The sequence below is a fragment of the Sorex araneus genome, chromosome 3, assembly GCF_027595985.1.
Source record: "Sorex araneus isolate mSorAra2 chromosome 3, mSorAra2.pri, whole genome shotgun sequence".
In the NCBI taxonomy this organism is placed as follows: domain Eukaryota; kingdom Metazoa; phylum Chordata; class Mammalia; order Eulipotyphla; family Soricidae; genus Sorex; species Sorex araneus.
Genome location: NC_073304.1, coordinates 78,372,227 through 78,388,461, shown reverse-complemented (window position 1 = coordinate 78,388,461; position 16,235 = coordinate 78,372,227). Strand labels below are relative to the sequence as shown.

The 16,235-nt window shown below is 37.8% G+C and overlaps 1 protein-coding gene across 1 annotated transcript in view; it reads right to left on the bottom strand.

The window, feature by feature from the left end:
- Positions 1–2,833: 2,833 nt before the first annotated feature.
- KATNBL1 (katanin regulatory subunit B1 like 1) overlaps positions 2,834–16,235 on the bottom strand; it is a 66,982-nt gene continuing 53,580 nt past the window's right edge. Inside the window, exon 10 of the mRNA XM_004609537.2 lies at positions 2,834–13,896. Within this exon, the coding sequence (XP_004609594.2) occupies positions 13,864–13,896 (33 nt within the window). The 3' untranslated portion in view covers positions 2,834–13,863. The remainder of the gene's footprint in view (positions 13,897–16,235) is intronic.

The window sequence follows — 16,235 nt, the reverse complement described above, 5'->3', positions numbered from 1 at the left end:
ACAATTTCCACCGCCAAGAACCCCAGTATACCCCCAATCCCGCCCCTCCCCCTTCCTGCGTGGCAGATAATTTCCACTTTATTCTCTCTCTACTTTGATTACATCCAATATTTTGACAAAAGACCCACCATTATTATTTGGAATTTCCCCCCAACAATCAGACCTGCCAAAAAGGCATCATTAGATAATTTGTTTTCTATTGCTGATTATGAAGAGCATATTGATGTTGTGCGGCCGTAATAGCAACCATGCAATTTTGAAATTCTGATATTTCAATAATTAGGTCCGGAGGGATTTCTGCCAAAAGCCGCTGGGTTCCGAGATTCCTTTGTGTGCCTCTGGGATCATGGCCGTTAAGGAGCTCAATAAGTAGCTGGAAGAGCCTTTTGTGGGCAGCACTTGAGATCTCGTCGGGTGGGGGAGAAGGGCCAGTTCCACCCCCCATCCCATGAGGACCTGCGTGTCTCGTCACTGCTGGCTCATACCTGACTGTCCAATAGGCTCTGAAAGGGGGAATAGGTGAAGGGACAACACCTTTTCTCACCCGGGGTGGCCCTGCGCCAGTAGCTTAATGCAAAGTCCGGACGCATTTCTGTCAAAAGCCACTGGGTTCTGAGATTCCTTTGTGTGCCTCTGTATTTATAAAATATCAATGTTGCAACTATCACTACTGATATGACTACCATATACTTGAAGATATTTTTCCTCCTAATTAGGTGCAACTTTTATCTTTTATCTACATCCAGCAGTGTTCAAGTCTTACTCCTGGCTCTGGACTCAAGGATCACTTCTGATGGGGGGTCAGGGAACCATATTGGGTGCTGAAGATCAAGTCCCAATTCATCAGTTGCTACATTTTTCTATTTTCCCTCACCCTCTTTTTTTTTCTTTACATGTCAGGTTGTCATATCTCAATAGAAGAATTAGACACAGTTTTTTTAATTGTTTTTATTTCTTCTTTTTGTTTTTATTTATTTTTGTCTATTCCAACATCCATCCCTTCACCAATGTACATTTCCTACCACCATGTCCCCAGTTTCTTTCCTGCCCCCACACCTCACTTGCCCCTCCCTCCCTTCCTCCCTCCCTCCCTCTCTCTCTCCCCCTGCCCTCTTAACCAGAATGACAACATCGTACATAGAGATACAATACTGAAAGCAGCAAGGTCAAAGACAGAAATTACACGCAAAAGAGCATCCCTTAGATTTACAGAAGACCTATGGAATGAAACCTTCTAGGCCTATGTACAATGGTGGGAAATAGTTTTTGAAAAAAAATAGAATGGAGGCTTCACTAAGAATATTTTACCTGGTTAGACTCTCATTCAGATTTAAAGAAATGATACACAAACTCATGGATAAACAATAATTCAGGAACTTTAGAGACTCAAAACCAAATATTGAAAGAAAAACTCAAGGGGCTACTGTAAGGAAAGACAAACACCACAAACACAACAGTCCTCTACAGAAAGATGGCACAAAGTCCCATGACAACAATCTCTCTCAATGTCAATGGTCTAAATGCACCAATTAAAAGACACACAGTGGTAAAATGGATTAAAAAAATTGAGTCCAACATTCTGCTACCTACAAGAAACACATGTGAATAGTTGGAGTAAACACAGACTCAAAGTGAAATGCTGGAAAACAATTCTTCAAGCAAACAACTTATTTTAAAAAGTTGAGGTGGCCATACTAGTATCTGAGAATATAGATTTTAGGCTGAAAAAGGTTATGAGACAGTGCAGGTCATTTCTTAATTGAAGAATACATACATCAGGAAGAAATTACATTCCTAAATGTTTGTGCACCCAATGAAGGGCAAGAAAAACTCTTAAAACAACTGCTAATAGACTTTAAGGAGGATGTTAGTAGCAACACAATAGTAGTTAGAGACTTCAACACTGCCTTGTGACTGCCTTGTGCAATAAGACTAAAACTCAGTAAGGAAATACTGTTTTGGAGGATGAAATGAAAGGCCTCCCTCCAGTAGATATATACAGGGCTTCTCATCCCCCCAAAGCCGAATATATATTCTTCTCCAGTGCATATGGGACATTGTTCAAGATAGACCACATGCTGGGACACAAAACATACCTTGATAAAATTGGGAAGATAGAAATTGTATCAACTATCTTTTTAGAACCATGAGGCACTGAAAATTGAAGTTAATCACACAAGAAATGGAGAATCAAGTCAAGCACCTGGAAATTGGACAGCTCACTACTGAACAACCAGTAGGTTAGACAGGAATCTAAGAGGAAATCAAAAGATTCCTGGAAACGAAGGAGAGTGATAACAGCAAAAGCAGTGGTAAGAGGAAAGTTTATAGCTTTGCAAGCAAACATCAGGAAGAAAGGGCCCACATAAATTACATTCTTTTCTTTTTTTTTTTTAAAGATGAGAATTATTAACAGATAAAAGTAGCAACCACAAAAGTCATACCACACATGATAACAGATGGGGGTATGCCAGCTGCCATAGCAGCTCATGAAAGCTGCATATATTTTATAAATATCTTTTAAAGTATTTGATTTCCAAGATATGCTGCAATTAGTCATACAGCACACTAGCTAACATCTGAATTAATGTTTAAAAGAAAAGCATTGTTTTATGTCATTCATAAAACATTCAAACACAAACTTACAATTGAATCCTCCCTTACCAGCTTAAGATTTTCAAGGCGATCAGATACCACTAATAAATAGAAAAAGGAAGTCATATTCATTTCATTTAGTTCAAGTTTCAAAAGAATCTCAACTTTCTAAGAAAATCTTAAGATATATGGTATATTACGTTAAACATCATTTCTCATAAATAGAACACCAAATATGTGAATTATAATCACTACAGTTTTTATTGAATTCCAAACTTACATCATTACTTGAGTTAGCAAGAAATAGAAAATAATTTTGAGAAATAATGTTGCAAAGTATAATTTCTAGTTACTATCAGAAATTTCAAAGCATTTGTCTGTGTGTGTGGCTATCCCAGGAGTCAAACTCAGGTCTCATTCATGGCATTTACTTTACAGATAAAATGCTTCCCTGGCCTCATCCAGGAATACAGGCAGAACAGATTTAGCACAATTTAAAAATACTGTATTAGTTTCTGGTATTGATGCACGAAGTTATTGCATACCACTGCCAAGTGCCCATGATCCTCACTCCTGTTTCTATATTAACTCTGGTTTGACTTCCTAACTGCCCCACACCCCAACCCCACCACCTTATGCCCTCCATTATTTGAGAGACATTTTCATTTCTGGTGCTACACCACCAGTGTGTTCCAAACCCTCCACCTATGTTCCTGTGTTGCTTCCAATCAACCAAATTGTTTCCTAGCTCCATCCCTCAACTCCCAACCCCCGGAACCCTCAGGAGTGTAGCCTAGTGTTCAAGGTTCATTATTGACTTACACTGTCCATACCACAGAAGTGTGAGACCATCCTGTATTTTGTGAGACCATCCTGTATTTGTCCTTTTGCCTCTGGCTTATTTCACCCAGCATGATACTCTCCAATTCATGCAAGTTGCTGCAAACTGCATGACTTTTACTTTTTCTTGTGGCTGCATAGTATTCCATTGTGTATAGATACATCAATCTTGGAGGATTTGTTTCGGGGTCACACTTTGCTGTGCTCAAGTTTTCCTCCAGGCTCTGAGCTTGAAGATTACTGCTGGTGCTGCTCAGGGGACCATATATAGTGCTGGGGATTAAATTCGGGTTGACCGAATTCAAGGCAAGTGATCTACCTGTTATACGGTCTCTCCAGCCCCAGATACCTCAACTTTCTCCATTCATTCATTTATTATTGGACATTTGGATTGCTTTTATATCCTGGCTAATGTAGTAAGGGCTTTACACTTTTTATTTTCTTTTTGGGTCACACCCAGCGATGCTCAGGGGTTCATCCTGGCATTGCACTCAGGAATTACTCTGGCGGTGCTCGGGGGACCATATGGGATGCTGGGAATCGAACCCGGGTCAGCCGTGTGCAAGGCAAATGCTCTACCCGCTTTACTATCACTCCAGCCCCGCTTTGCACAATTCTTAAGGGTCACATAATCTGGAGGATAATTAATGAACATTGTCTTCAGACCTTAAAATATTAACCCCAATAAAGACAAAGTAGGTCCTTTGAATAGTTGAAGGAACTGATTCCTATAAAAGTCCTAGTTGGAATCTTCTTCCAAGCTCATACTTCTTAGTCTACATTAAATCTGAATCTAGCCACCTCAATCATCTGAGCAAGATCTTCTGGGTATCTCTACTTTGGCTTCTACAGTTTTACTTACTTGATGCTTCACCTTGGGCTTAATGTTATGAATATATTAAGTATATGATGACATGTTACGAAACATTATATGAAGTTTTCCTTATGCTTCATGAACCAACCCTCTGCGAGTTTCAAACTTCGACTTCTCCACCTCTCTTAGCTTTCAAAAATAGAGTAGGACCTTGGCAAGGATTAAACTTTGGCTTTAAGTGAATTTTGTGACAGGACAGCTGTAACCTTCTCAGTATTAGCAATAATGCTGTTTTGCTTTCATATCATTAACAACACCTTTAATTTCTTGAAAGCCTTTTTTATTGTTGTTTTTGGGTCACATCCAGCAATTCTCAGTAGTCATTCCCGGCAGTGCTTGGGGAACCATACAGAATGCCAGGGATTGAACCTGGGTCAGCTAAGGGCAAGACAAATACCCTACCCATTGCACTATTGCTTCAGCCTCTTGAAGGACATTTTTATTTTGCATTCACAACCTGGCTGTTTTGGCACAGAAGGCCTGGTTTATGGCCTATCTTTGCTTTTGGCTTGCCTTCTTCATTAAGGTTAGTAATTTCTAGCTTTTAAAGTGCCATTCTTCCTTTATTTGAATGCTTAGTGGTCACTAGATGGTTATTTCAATGCTACTGTGTTTCAGTTGATAGGAAAATGTATGCAGAGAGACAGATGAAGAGACTCTGGAATGACTGGTCAGTGAAGCAGTCAGAAGACCCAACATTATTATGTTTTCCATCTTGTATAGGCACGGGTTGTGGCATTCCAAAACAATTACAAGCACCAGAGGTCACTTATAATCATAACAGATGTAATAATGAAAAAAATTAAAATATTAGGAGACCTATCAAAAAGGAGTCACAAAGTGAGCACAAATTGTTGGAATAATGGAAAAAGAGAAATAAAGTCATCAGTAAACTTGCTCAACACTTGCCACGAACTTTCTATTAGAATCTGGTGGCCAGAGAAGGAGAGAGTGCACACAGTAAGTAAGGTGCCTGCCTTGCATTCGACCCACCTGGGTTTGATCCCTGCACCTGATATTATCCCCTAAGCTCTACCAAGAGTGAACCTCGAGTGTAGAGACAGGAGTAAGTCTGAAGAACAAAATAAACAAGCCAGTGGGGCTGCAGCGATGCACAGCAGGTAGGCCACTTGCCTTGCATGTGCCCAGCCTGGGCTTGATCCCCTGTATTCCATATGAGCCCTGAACACTGCTGGGTGTGTCCCCCAAAATTAAAAAAAAAAAAATTAAAAAGCAAGCCATAATCTGTGAAATGCCATAAAACTATATATGTCAGTAATCATCTTTAGGATTACTGCATAGGATAATAGTTAAGTCCTAAGCATGTGATATTCACACACGTATATAAGCGTATGGCTATCATTTAGCTTTGTCTAATATCTGTTCCTACTATTCCACTCCTCCACCCCTATCTTGAGTATTAAGAACACAGAACCGAAAGAAAAATTATTTGGGCAGAAGAGAAAATTTATTCATTTAGGGACATCTCATTAGACTCTGAAATATACTTGCAAGAGTCAGGTTATTAGGAATTATATTATTTGGATAAGACTGAGTCTTTAAAAAAATGAGTCTTGGCTCAAAATCAACTCAATATTTAAAAATATTTTCTGAAAGTTTTATCAGTTAGATAAGGATTAACCCATTTTATAGTAAGAAAGTTATGTTAGACAGCCAGAGTAAACATGTTACAGTTACAAACTGAATTTCTGTTCTCAAATACTTAGGATCATTTAAACAAATGTTTCTTTTCAAATTACAGAATTAAAATTTTCTTATATACTTTAAAAAAAAATTTTTTTTTTTTGCAGACACAAGGGAAGTTTGTTAGGGTGGACTCCTGGGCAGACCCAGCAGGCTACCAGCAGGCGGAGGCTAAGTAGATTTTACGTTGTCTTGGGTGCAAAAAGTAACAAAGACCAGTGGGACACTTCCTAACTTTTGAAAAATTAGATAATGATTAGCAACAACAATAATAAAAGAACAATCAGAATGCTTCTGTGTTACTGATACTTTAAAAAGTAATTCTCAAATATATTTTTGGCATCTTGCAAATTTCTCAAAGAAATAATTAGAAACTGTTAAAGTCATAGCTATAATAGAGAGGGAGTGAGGCACTTGCCTTGCATGTGGCCAATACCAGTTCTATCCCCAGCACTGCAAATGGTCTCCTGAGCACTGCCAGGAGTGACCACTGAGCACTGAGCCAGGAGTAAGTCCTGAGCACTGCCAGGTGTGACACCAGATCTCCCCCAAAAGCACAAGAAGTGAGAAATACATCAAGGATTGTAGAATGACTCCATTTGCACTAAATATGTGCACACACATAAAGAATATCTGAAAGGATAGACACAATGGTTTCTTTAGGTGAGATTACTGCCATTTAATATTTTTATTCTATTTTCAGTCCTATGCTTCTATTTTCAGAAGGAACAGTATTTGTGATTTATTCACTTTTTAAAACTTGGGAGCCACACCAGGTAGTACTCAGAGGTTTATGTGGTGCTGGGAATTGAACCTGGGCTTCCTCCATGCAAGGCAAGTGCTTAACCTTTTGAGCTATCTTTCTGGTTTGAGGGAATTATATTTTGGGTAGTGCTAGGAATCAAACTCAAGGTTTCACATATGCCAGTTAAGTGGTTTACCACTAACCCATATACCTGGCCCCTACTTCAAGGGTATTATACAGAAAAATCACTATATCCCACATGACTTTTCAATCACCGGAAGACAAAAGCAAGAGCAACACAAAATCATCAACGAGATACCCTCAACACCCAGTAACCTTTGCACATTACAAGAAAAAGTCTTGAATCTATACTTTATAGATGCATGGAATCATTGAATGCAGGGGCCAAGTAATGGAAAAGCAATGTAACAACTTTAGATAAGGTTTTGCTTTGTTATAACATGTACATCATAAGGCAACTTCCTAAAACAAGAGAGAAGAAACGAATATTTTTATTTATTCCAGAATGACTCATGTTAAGCACCTTTGCTATTACAAATGGCTTTAAATTTACTAAGAAGTCCCTGTCTTATACAGTGTATAAATCCATACATATCCATGAGGGATTTGTTCCAAGGTCTCCAGTGGATGCCTAAAACTGTGGCTACTGAAACTCATATACATACTATGTTTCCCCCATATATGCATATTTTAATTAAGATTAACATTAACTAACAATATAATTATAAACTCAACTTAATATGAACCCAATTATAACATGATTATAAATACTAGTGTAATAAACTAATAAAAGTGATGTGGGGTTCAAGTGGCACTGCCTTGTGCTATAAGGTCTTATTTTAAGTATTTGCTACCACATGGCACCCCAGCATGTGGCCTTGTGCTTGGCCTGATGGTCCAACAACAGCAACAAAAAATGGAAAAGTATATAAATGGCTCAGTGGGAAAGAGCTACCTTGCAGGCTTGAGGCCTAGACTCTGCTCCCCTGCAGGGCTCCACCTGCACAGCGTGAGCCCAGCAACACTGTGACCAGAGACAACCACAACAAGCGCACAAGCACTGCAGTCAAGTGTCACCACAACCCTGGGTCATTGTACAAAAGAAGGGAGGTCCACCATTAAACATAGTTATTTTATTAAATATAAAGTTACTTACACCTGGTGTCTTTAGGTCTGGATTGCCTGGGCGTAACCATGGAGAGTGAAACCAAAGATTGGGAATGGCAGGAGAAGGTAATGCTATTGTATACCCAGAGATGCCACACTGTTGGACCTATTCGTTAGTATTAAATGTCTCCTTGCTAGGCCTTGTGCCAGGTATGGGGATATGGCCTTGTGAAGCTATCCGTCTAGCCTGGAAGACAGATAATAAGTAATTACAGAACACTGATAAGCAATGTTAAGAACAAGTTTGAGAGTCAAGTATGTGTAGAGACCTGGAGGCTTCAGAGACTTCTCAAGGGAACTGTTCCAGCTGTGACTTGAAGTCTAAGAAATTAATGGGTGAGCATGGAAGGCGGGGTGTGAATGAGTAGAGGATCTGCAGAGAAAGTGTAATATTCTTCAGGAAGTGAAGCAAATTCATTCTGGCTGGATGACTAAAAGGGAACAGCAGAAGCTATGTTGATAGTGTCAAACACACTGTTTAGACCACTTCAAAGAGGGCCTCTGGGATTGTGACACAGTAAGAGTTATACTTAACAAAGTAGTTGAGGTCTGCAGATGTGGAGCAAAGGTTGTTGGGAGGCAGAGATAAGTCAGGGGGCTGCTGGAATAACATAGACTAAGGTAATGACAGGAAGAGCTGAAGGGAGGCGGAAAGATGAGAATCTTCAGAGGTTGCATCAGCAGGATTTGATGAGTGACTTGGACATGATTCATTAAGTTTGTGGTTTGTAACTTTTTACAGTAGGGTTTTCAATGAGCATTGAAACCTAGAATTTAGTCAGAGCAGACTTCATCCAAGTGTGTGTGTGTGTGTGTTGGTGGGGAGGGGATGACGGAAGCTGAAGAGGATGGCACCGGGTTGGTGGGAAAGAGAGGAAGTAGAAAATGAAGTCAATTCTGGATACACTAATTAAAATGTCTATAGATCTTCCAATGGATGACTCTAGAAAGCAACTGGATACATAATTTTATCAGGAAAGAATCAGGGCTAAGGCAAGATATATGTTTAAGAATGATGAATATACAGTTCAATATATTCTCAAACTAAAAAAATCTACCTTCATTTGATTAACCATAAAAATGATATCAATTCTGCTCTAAAAACCAGAACAATTCAAGGAAATGGTAAAGGAAGCCATGAGAATAAATAAAAATTTTTCAAGGAAAAGTACATAAACCTTAAGAATCTTAAAAAGTGGGATAGAAACACCCTGAATTTGGTGGTAGGGAGGTGTAATGGTGGTGGGATTGGTGTTTGAATATTAAATGTAATCAAATATTGTGAACTAACTTATAAAATTAAAAAATTAAATAAAAAGATCTTAAAGAGCACCAATTTCTATGGAACAGAGGAAACTTCGACAGAAGAGACTAAATGTTGGTTTCTTCCTTGGTTTTATTTTGGGATCACCCCCACTAGTGGTCTCTCCAAATGGTGCTCAGGGGACCATGAGGTACCAGGGATAGAACTTGGGGCTCCTGCTCACAAAGCATGCAACCGGAGCACATGAAGCTACCTTAATGCAGCCCCCTTAACTTACTTTTAAAATAACCTAAGGTGGGGTCAGAGCGATTGTACAATGAGTAGGTTATTTACTTTGCATGTAAAAGACCCAGTTCAATCCATGCACCCCTTATGGTCCCCTGAGCACTGCCAGGAGTAACTCCTGATTTCAGAGCCAGGAATAACTCCTGAGCATTGCCAGGTGTGGCCCCAAAACAAAATAAAATCTAAGGTAAAAGGAATTTAAACAACCAAGGAGGAAAGGTAATCCTCTTCTGAACCTTCTGGAAACTTTAAAACCTAAAAGGAAAGTCTTTATTGCTTTTGCCATTGTTGAGATTAAGCTGCACTTGTATAGACTGGAAATGGCAGGTAAACTGTGAGGCAAGTGAGAGACAGGTAGTCCCTCATTCACCTATTCAACTAATTTCATACAGAGGCTTCGAAGTTTTCTTTCTTTCTTTCTTAAAAAAGGGTATGGGGTGGGTAGCTAAACAGATGCTAACTGCACTCCTGCCCTGGAAGGTGAGGTCTTATGCCAATCCAAGCTCCATGTGCAGGTATGGCTGATAAATGAAACAGAACTAATTCCAGGAGTAAGGAATTCTGGCAATTCAGTGTCATTTCATGACTCCTGGGACAATTCTCTTACCCTAGAAAATATTTTGGATTGACTCTTCTTAGCTTTGGTATGAACCCATAATGTCCAAATGGGTTTGGCCAGGTTCAGAATGGTGAAGAAAAACAATACCCTACTTTAATCTGACTAGAAATACAGAATACCATAAGGCATAAAAAATTAATACTAGTTCAAGTAAGTATATTAGGGAGCTGAATCCGTGGCTCCACACATATCCCATGTGAAAACAAACACTCAATATTCTGTATATTGATACACACTATTTTCATTTTTATACTTGGTGCTATTACTAAATTAATCAAACTATATTGCAAATTAAAAGCAATTAAATTAAAAACATAGGGGTTGGTGCTTCGGGTCAGCAGTAGAGAGAATATCTTGCAAGTGGCAGGTCCTGGGTTTGATCCTTAGCACCACAAAATCAAAACTAAAATACCTATCAACAAAGACCCAGTAATATTCCTCCATCTAAAAGCCAATTGAAAAATAAAACACCATCCAGTGGATCACTGCAGTTAGGTTAGAATGCTATGATTCTACTTCTGAGGGTTGTGGGGGTTCCCAAGCAATGCTGGGAGGCTACTCCCAATTGTGCTTGGAAAACCATGAAAGACTGGGAATTAAACCCACAGCACAGAGCATGACATGTATAAACTATCTTCCAGGCATATTTTTTCCCTTTAAATCCATAAAGGCAACTGACATTACCATCTTGTCAAAATTTAATAATTTTTACTCAAATAAATTTCCACTAATGTTAATTATAACAACTTGCCAAAAGTAGAAATGTTCTAAGTGTTATTTCCAAAGGCTAGAAATATAATTCTGAAACCCATATGCTATTTTTAAGATTAGGACATGGTATGTACTATGTTTAGGGGCATTAAGATGTAATTTTCCAGAAGTCCTTACAGTTCAGTGCTGATGATTCCTAAAGTAGATAAAGATATTTATACCCAAATTCTCATCTCTCAGGTTTCACAGAAACAATTTGTGTCCATGACCTTTGAAATTACTGTCAAAATGTAGTATTAAAAAGATACTGATAAAACTTGCTTCCTAACTTATAACTACTATGATGATCATAAACACTCACCACAAAAATCCATTCCTTCTATCCCTAATAGAAGGTTCAGCTCAATGAACAACCTGTTTCTAGAGTTTGAAAGCTACCATAGTCAAGTATAGAAAACCTAAAAGATAAAAAGGAAGAGGTAAAGAAGAGACCCTGGATGGTCCCTCAGTTCTGTGTACTGCTTAGCAGCACATCAACAAATAAACAACAATGGACAGCAATTGTCTGAATCTAGGTAAATATAACAGCCAACATTCTTTGTAAACACTGTCTTAGGTTCTGTCTGGAAATCAACACTGTTCTAATTAATAGTATGAGAAGAGCCTAATAGCAATAGATCTGCTTAACAGTATTTACTTAGCCAATATATTTTTTCAAGAATCTTAAAATCACCTAGCATTAATCATAATTCAGTAATTGAGAGGTAGATATTCAGGTAAACTGTGAAGACCAACAAGAGAAATTATGAGTAGGTGCTACTGAATAATTCTTGATGGCTCTAAGCCTGCTGACTTACATAGTTCTGAGCATATGAAAAGGAATGTTACATACCCTTCTCCCACAAACATAAATGTGTACATAAGAGCTCAATTTTAACAGGATAGTATTTTTCTTACTACATTTGTATTTTTACTTTATATCTTTTTTATTTTTACATTACACTTTATATTTCTTATTTATATTTTTAATTTTTACTGATTTACTTTATTCAAGTTTGATTTTTAAAAGAAACTGTTTATTAATGATCTGACTGAGAGGAATTTATAGTGAGAATATTTTAGGTATAGTATCACATATACCAATTATTTGAGTCAGTTTTCCATCTGCGATAAACAAAGAATTTATGCTGTTACATACCTATCTTCCCTGTGACTAAGAGCTGAATTTGTAAGATGGGTACCTCAGAAAAAAGTCCAATCTGTAGTCATGAATATTTTTGAGTATTTATATCAAGTTAAAGAATCTAGAATAGTATGGAACTCCTGTCCTTAGCTTTACTAGCACCATGCTCCAAATGAGTTAACCTTGCTCAAACTGTTGGATAGGACAATGGTAACTAAAGCAATAGAAATCAAAAAAGGCTATATTCCATCTTCCTAATAGTTCACAGACACGTATGCAGATAATGACTTAAATTCCACCTCCTAAAAACTTCTTAAATAACTCAATCTTCAACAACGAAAGTGCAATTACCTAAAAATATTCCCATCAAAAGACTTAAGGAAATAATGGCTGTAACTGATGTTCACTGTGTAGAATTACACAAAATAAAACTCAGTGAAAGATAACACTTTTAAAGCAGGAGAGATGGTTGCCTGGGCTTCACATCAGTAGTTGCCAATTGAGTAAATACTGAAGATTTACATTCAAGAGAATGGAGGATCGCGACAGCGAAATTTGATTACTAAAAATCTTTGCTCATATGCTTCTCATACATATTAAAAAGAAAATGTACAAATCACCAGAAGTATTGTTTAAACCCAAATCACTTTCAAAATAGGTCAGATATACAACTTCTTAGACATTCTAAACAAAGTTCACTAACATTAAAAATGGTATTAAAAGAAATTAAAAAAAACCAAAAAACCTCATACAGTCTACTGGTATTTCATACCAACCAGTGGAAGAGGTAGAAAAGTGGTAGAAGTTAAAATAGAAGGTCAGTACTAACTGTAAACATTTCTAAAGCACAATATAGAATTCTTTTAAAAATATATTTAGTGAAAAAGAATTAGAATCCATATAAAATCAGAATAAAAACCAAAAATCATAGAAATATTTAGTGAATTTACTCAAATGAAAGAAACTTAAATGATACAGAACTGAAAATATAAGAAATACATATACAATAAACAGTAACATAAATTAGCCAACTCTGCAGATATTTCCAGTTAAACATTCATACAAATACATATCACCATTTTCTTTAATAAAGGAGTAGCACATACATACATGACATGATGATTCTGGCAAAAAAAAAAATCAGAGATACTAAAAATATTCTCAAGTTTTAAAATGGCGTGAAATAGTTTCAACAACATTCTCCATGAATGGAAACCCCTGATTTAATTCCATGCTTTTATCATGCCAGAAGCACAGCTGTTTTTCTTTTCTCTTTTGAAACAAATATTGATATCACACACATTGGCTTATTAATAATTAAGGCATTTTGCACACAGTATCTCAGTTTGAACAAAACTTTTAGTATTATTTGTTATGATGTTTTAAACTTTCAAAGTCTTTTCAACATCAGAAAATAGCTGCATACGTTTAAGTTTTTTTTTAATTATAAAACACATTCTTTAAAAGATGATTGGTCTTGTGGTTCCTAGTAGCAAGCCCTGTCTTATTTTTTTCACATAGTATAAATTATACTCCTAAGTAGGATTGCATTAAGACCCAGTAGTTCTTCAACAGTGTAACCAAATAGCCATCGAAATCCCAAATGCAGCAAGGTGAACAATCTTCATAGTGCACTTTCACCTCACAGAAACTTTAGCTGCTCCTTTCTGATACTTTTCCACTTCAATGTGAAGTAGATTGTTAGGGTTTTGTTAGTGGTTTCATTATGTAGCTTCTTAAAGAAAAGAATGGTTTTATTTCTTCAACAGTTCACAGTTCTCAGATGAGACTTTTTTTTGAAAATCATGTGGTCCAGGGACGTTCTGAGTAAGGAAATGCTCTTAGCAGAAGTCTATCAATGCAACTGTAATAAATAAGCATCTACATCCTTGGAGAATAAAACAAAAACAACTCATTAGGCATTACAGTAAATACACATATACAACTTATTTTCTTCTCCTGTCACTTGATTTGCCTTTGTTTTTCTCTGCAACTTTCTGATGGTAAAAAGTATGTCTTAACTCAATTTTTTTTTTTTTAATCAGCATTGGTTTAGCACAGGGTGTGGCATGTAACATATGCTCAACAAATTTCTGTAAAGACTGAATTAACTTTTTGGTACTTGTAAAAATAACTCTACTTTTATAGCTAAGCAGGATCATTAAACCATTCAGAGCACTCAGTGCTATATAAATTTTAGGCCAGCTTGATCAAAGTTTCTCTGATGTCTATTCTCAAATTAAAATTGATGGCTTAATATTGTAAAAAGAGGTTTTACCACAGCTTGATAAATTTCTTAGAACTTTTAACCACTTAATTTGGTCTTCAATATTAAATACAGTCTCCTAAGAGTATGTTTACAGGGGCTGGAGCAATAGCACAGCGGGTAGGGCGTTTGCCTTGCACGCGGCCGACCCGGGTTCGATTCCCAGCATCCCATATGGTCCCCTGAGCACCGCCAGGGGTAATTCCTGAGTGCAGAGCCAGGAGCAACCCCTGTGCATCGCCGGGTGTGACCCAAAAAGCAAAAAAAAAAAAAAAAAAAAAAAAAAGAGTATGTTTACAATAAAAGCTTCTTCCTATATAAAAATTACAACTAGGTGCAGAAGAGAAGATAGAGTTGTGTAAGGTACATGCCTTACATGCACCCAAGCCTGATTAGCTCTCAATACCAAATGTAGCTCTGGAAGTCCCCGAGTACTGCTGTGGTGCCGAGGGTAATCCCCAGCACCAAAGGGTCCTCTCATTGAGCCATCAGCTGGTTTGCTGAAGACTCCCTGGAGAGGCACCTGAGCAATACCTGGTGCTAGTGCTGGGTGCCCGACTGCAGGGCACATTCAGTTCACTTAAAAGCAAAATGTCGAGGTCAGAGCAATAGTAGAGCGGGTAGGGCATTGGCCTTGCACATGGTCAACCTGGATTCGATCCCTGGCCTCCCATATGACATCCCAAGCACTACCAGACTTGATTCCTGAGTGCAGAGCCGGGGTAACTCCTGAACAACGCTGGGTGTGGCCAAAATAGAAAAAAAAATCGAGTAATTATTTGGGTCATAATCAACAGTGCTCAGGGGCTACTCCTGGCTCAGTACTTGAGAAACCATGCAGTGCTGGGGCATGGAACCTGGGCCTCATGCATGCAAAGCACGTGTTTCAGCTCATTATGCTATCTTTCTCGCCCGAAAAATAAAAATTTCCATGCTAAGAATAATTTCTCAGTATCACTACCCAAAATGTCAGGCCTTTCCAGAGCAAGATGACTTTTAATTATAAAACTTACATCAAGAATGCTACAGAAGGGAATGGAGAGATAGTACAGCAGGTAGGGAGCTTGCCTTGCATGCCGCTAACACAGGTTTGATCCCTGGCACTGCCAGGAGTGATTCCTGAGTGCAGAGCCAGAAGTAACCCCTGAACATTTCCAGTTGTGGCCCAAACACATTAAAAAAAAAAAACTACAGAATAAAATTATATACAATGGTCAAGGTATTTCACATAATTGTAAAAAGCTGACATCTATGAAGCCAATTTTAAAATGCAGCTGAAGAACTATCATAGAAAAATTACCTTTCTTATTTGAACTAAAGACCTAAGCTAAAGAACTCGGGAATGAAACAAAAAGCCACTGTTTTTAAGAACTCATCCAGCAAATAATTATTTGGGAAGTCATTCATATTATAAATGAGAACTGATAACGGACTTTCAACTGGAGGACAGGATCAGTTTCCTTTCCATCTTTTCTGGAGAATCAATACCCAATTATGTATAGCCCAAAATAGTTTAAGCCTGTTTGCTAATCACGTTAAATAATTGTTAAGCTTTTCTATAATCACTAGCCTCCTCAATCTTTTAGTTTCATAAAATCTCCAGTCATACTCTCTGGGACAAGTTTTAGGTTTTCTACCTGAATCTACATATACCAAATTGGAATGATTTGATCCTAAATAAATACATTTTTGTCTTAAGTCTCCTGAGTTAAGTTAAAACACAAGTGTTTCGGGGCTGGAGCAATACCACAGCGGGTAGGGTGTTTGCCTTAATGCTTTTTTAGATCCAATTACAATAGTGATGAACTCCTTTTTCTACAGGTTACAAAGAGTTCCTTTATCAATAGTCTTTCTAATTAATTGGTTGAGGGGTTGGGCTACGTAGGCAGTGCTCAGAAGACCATCTGAGTGCACAGGAGACTGAATCAGTCAGGGCCAGCAGCGCCTTACTATCTCCCTGT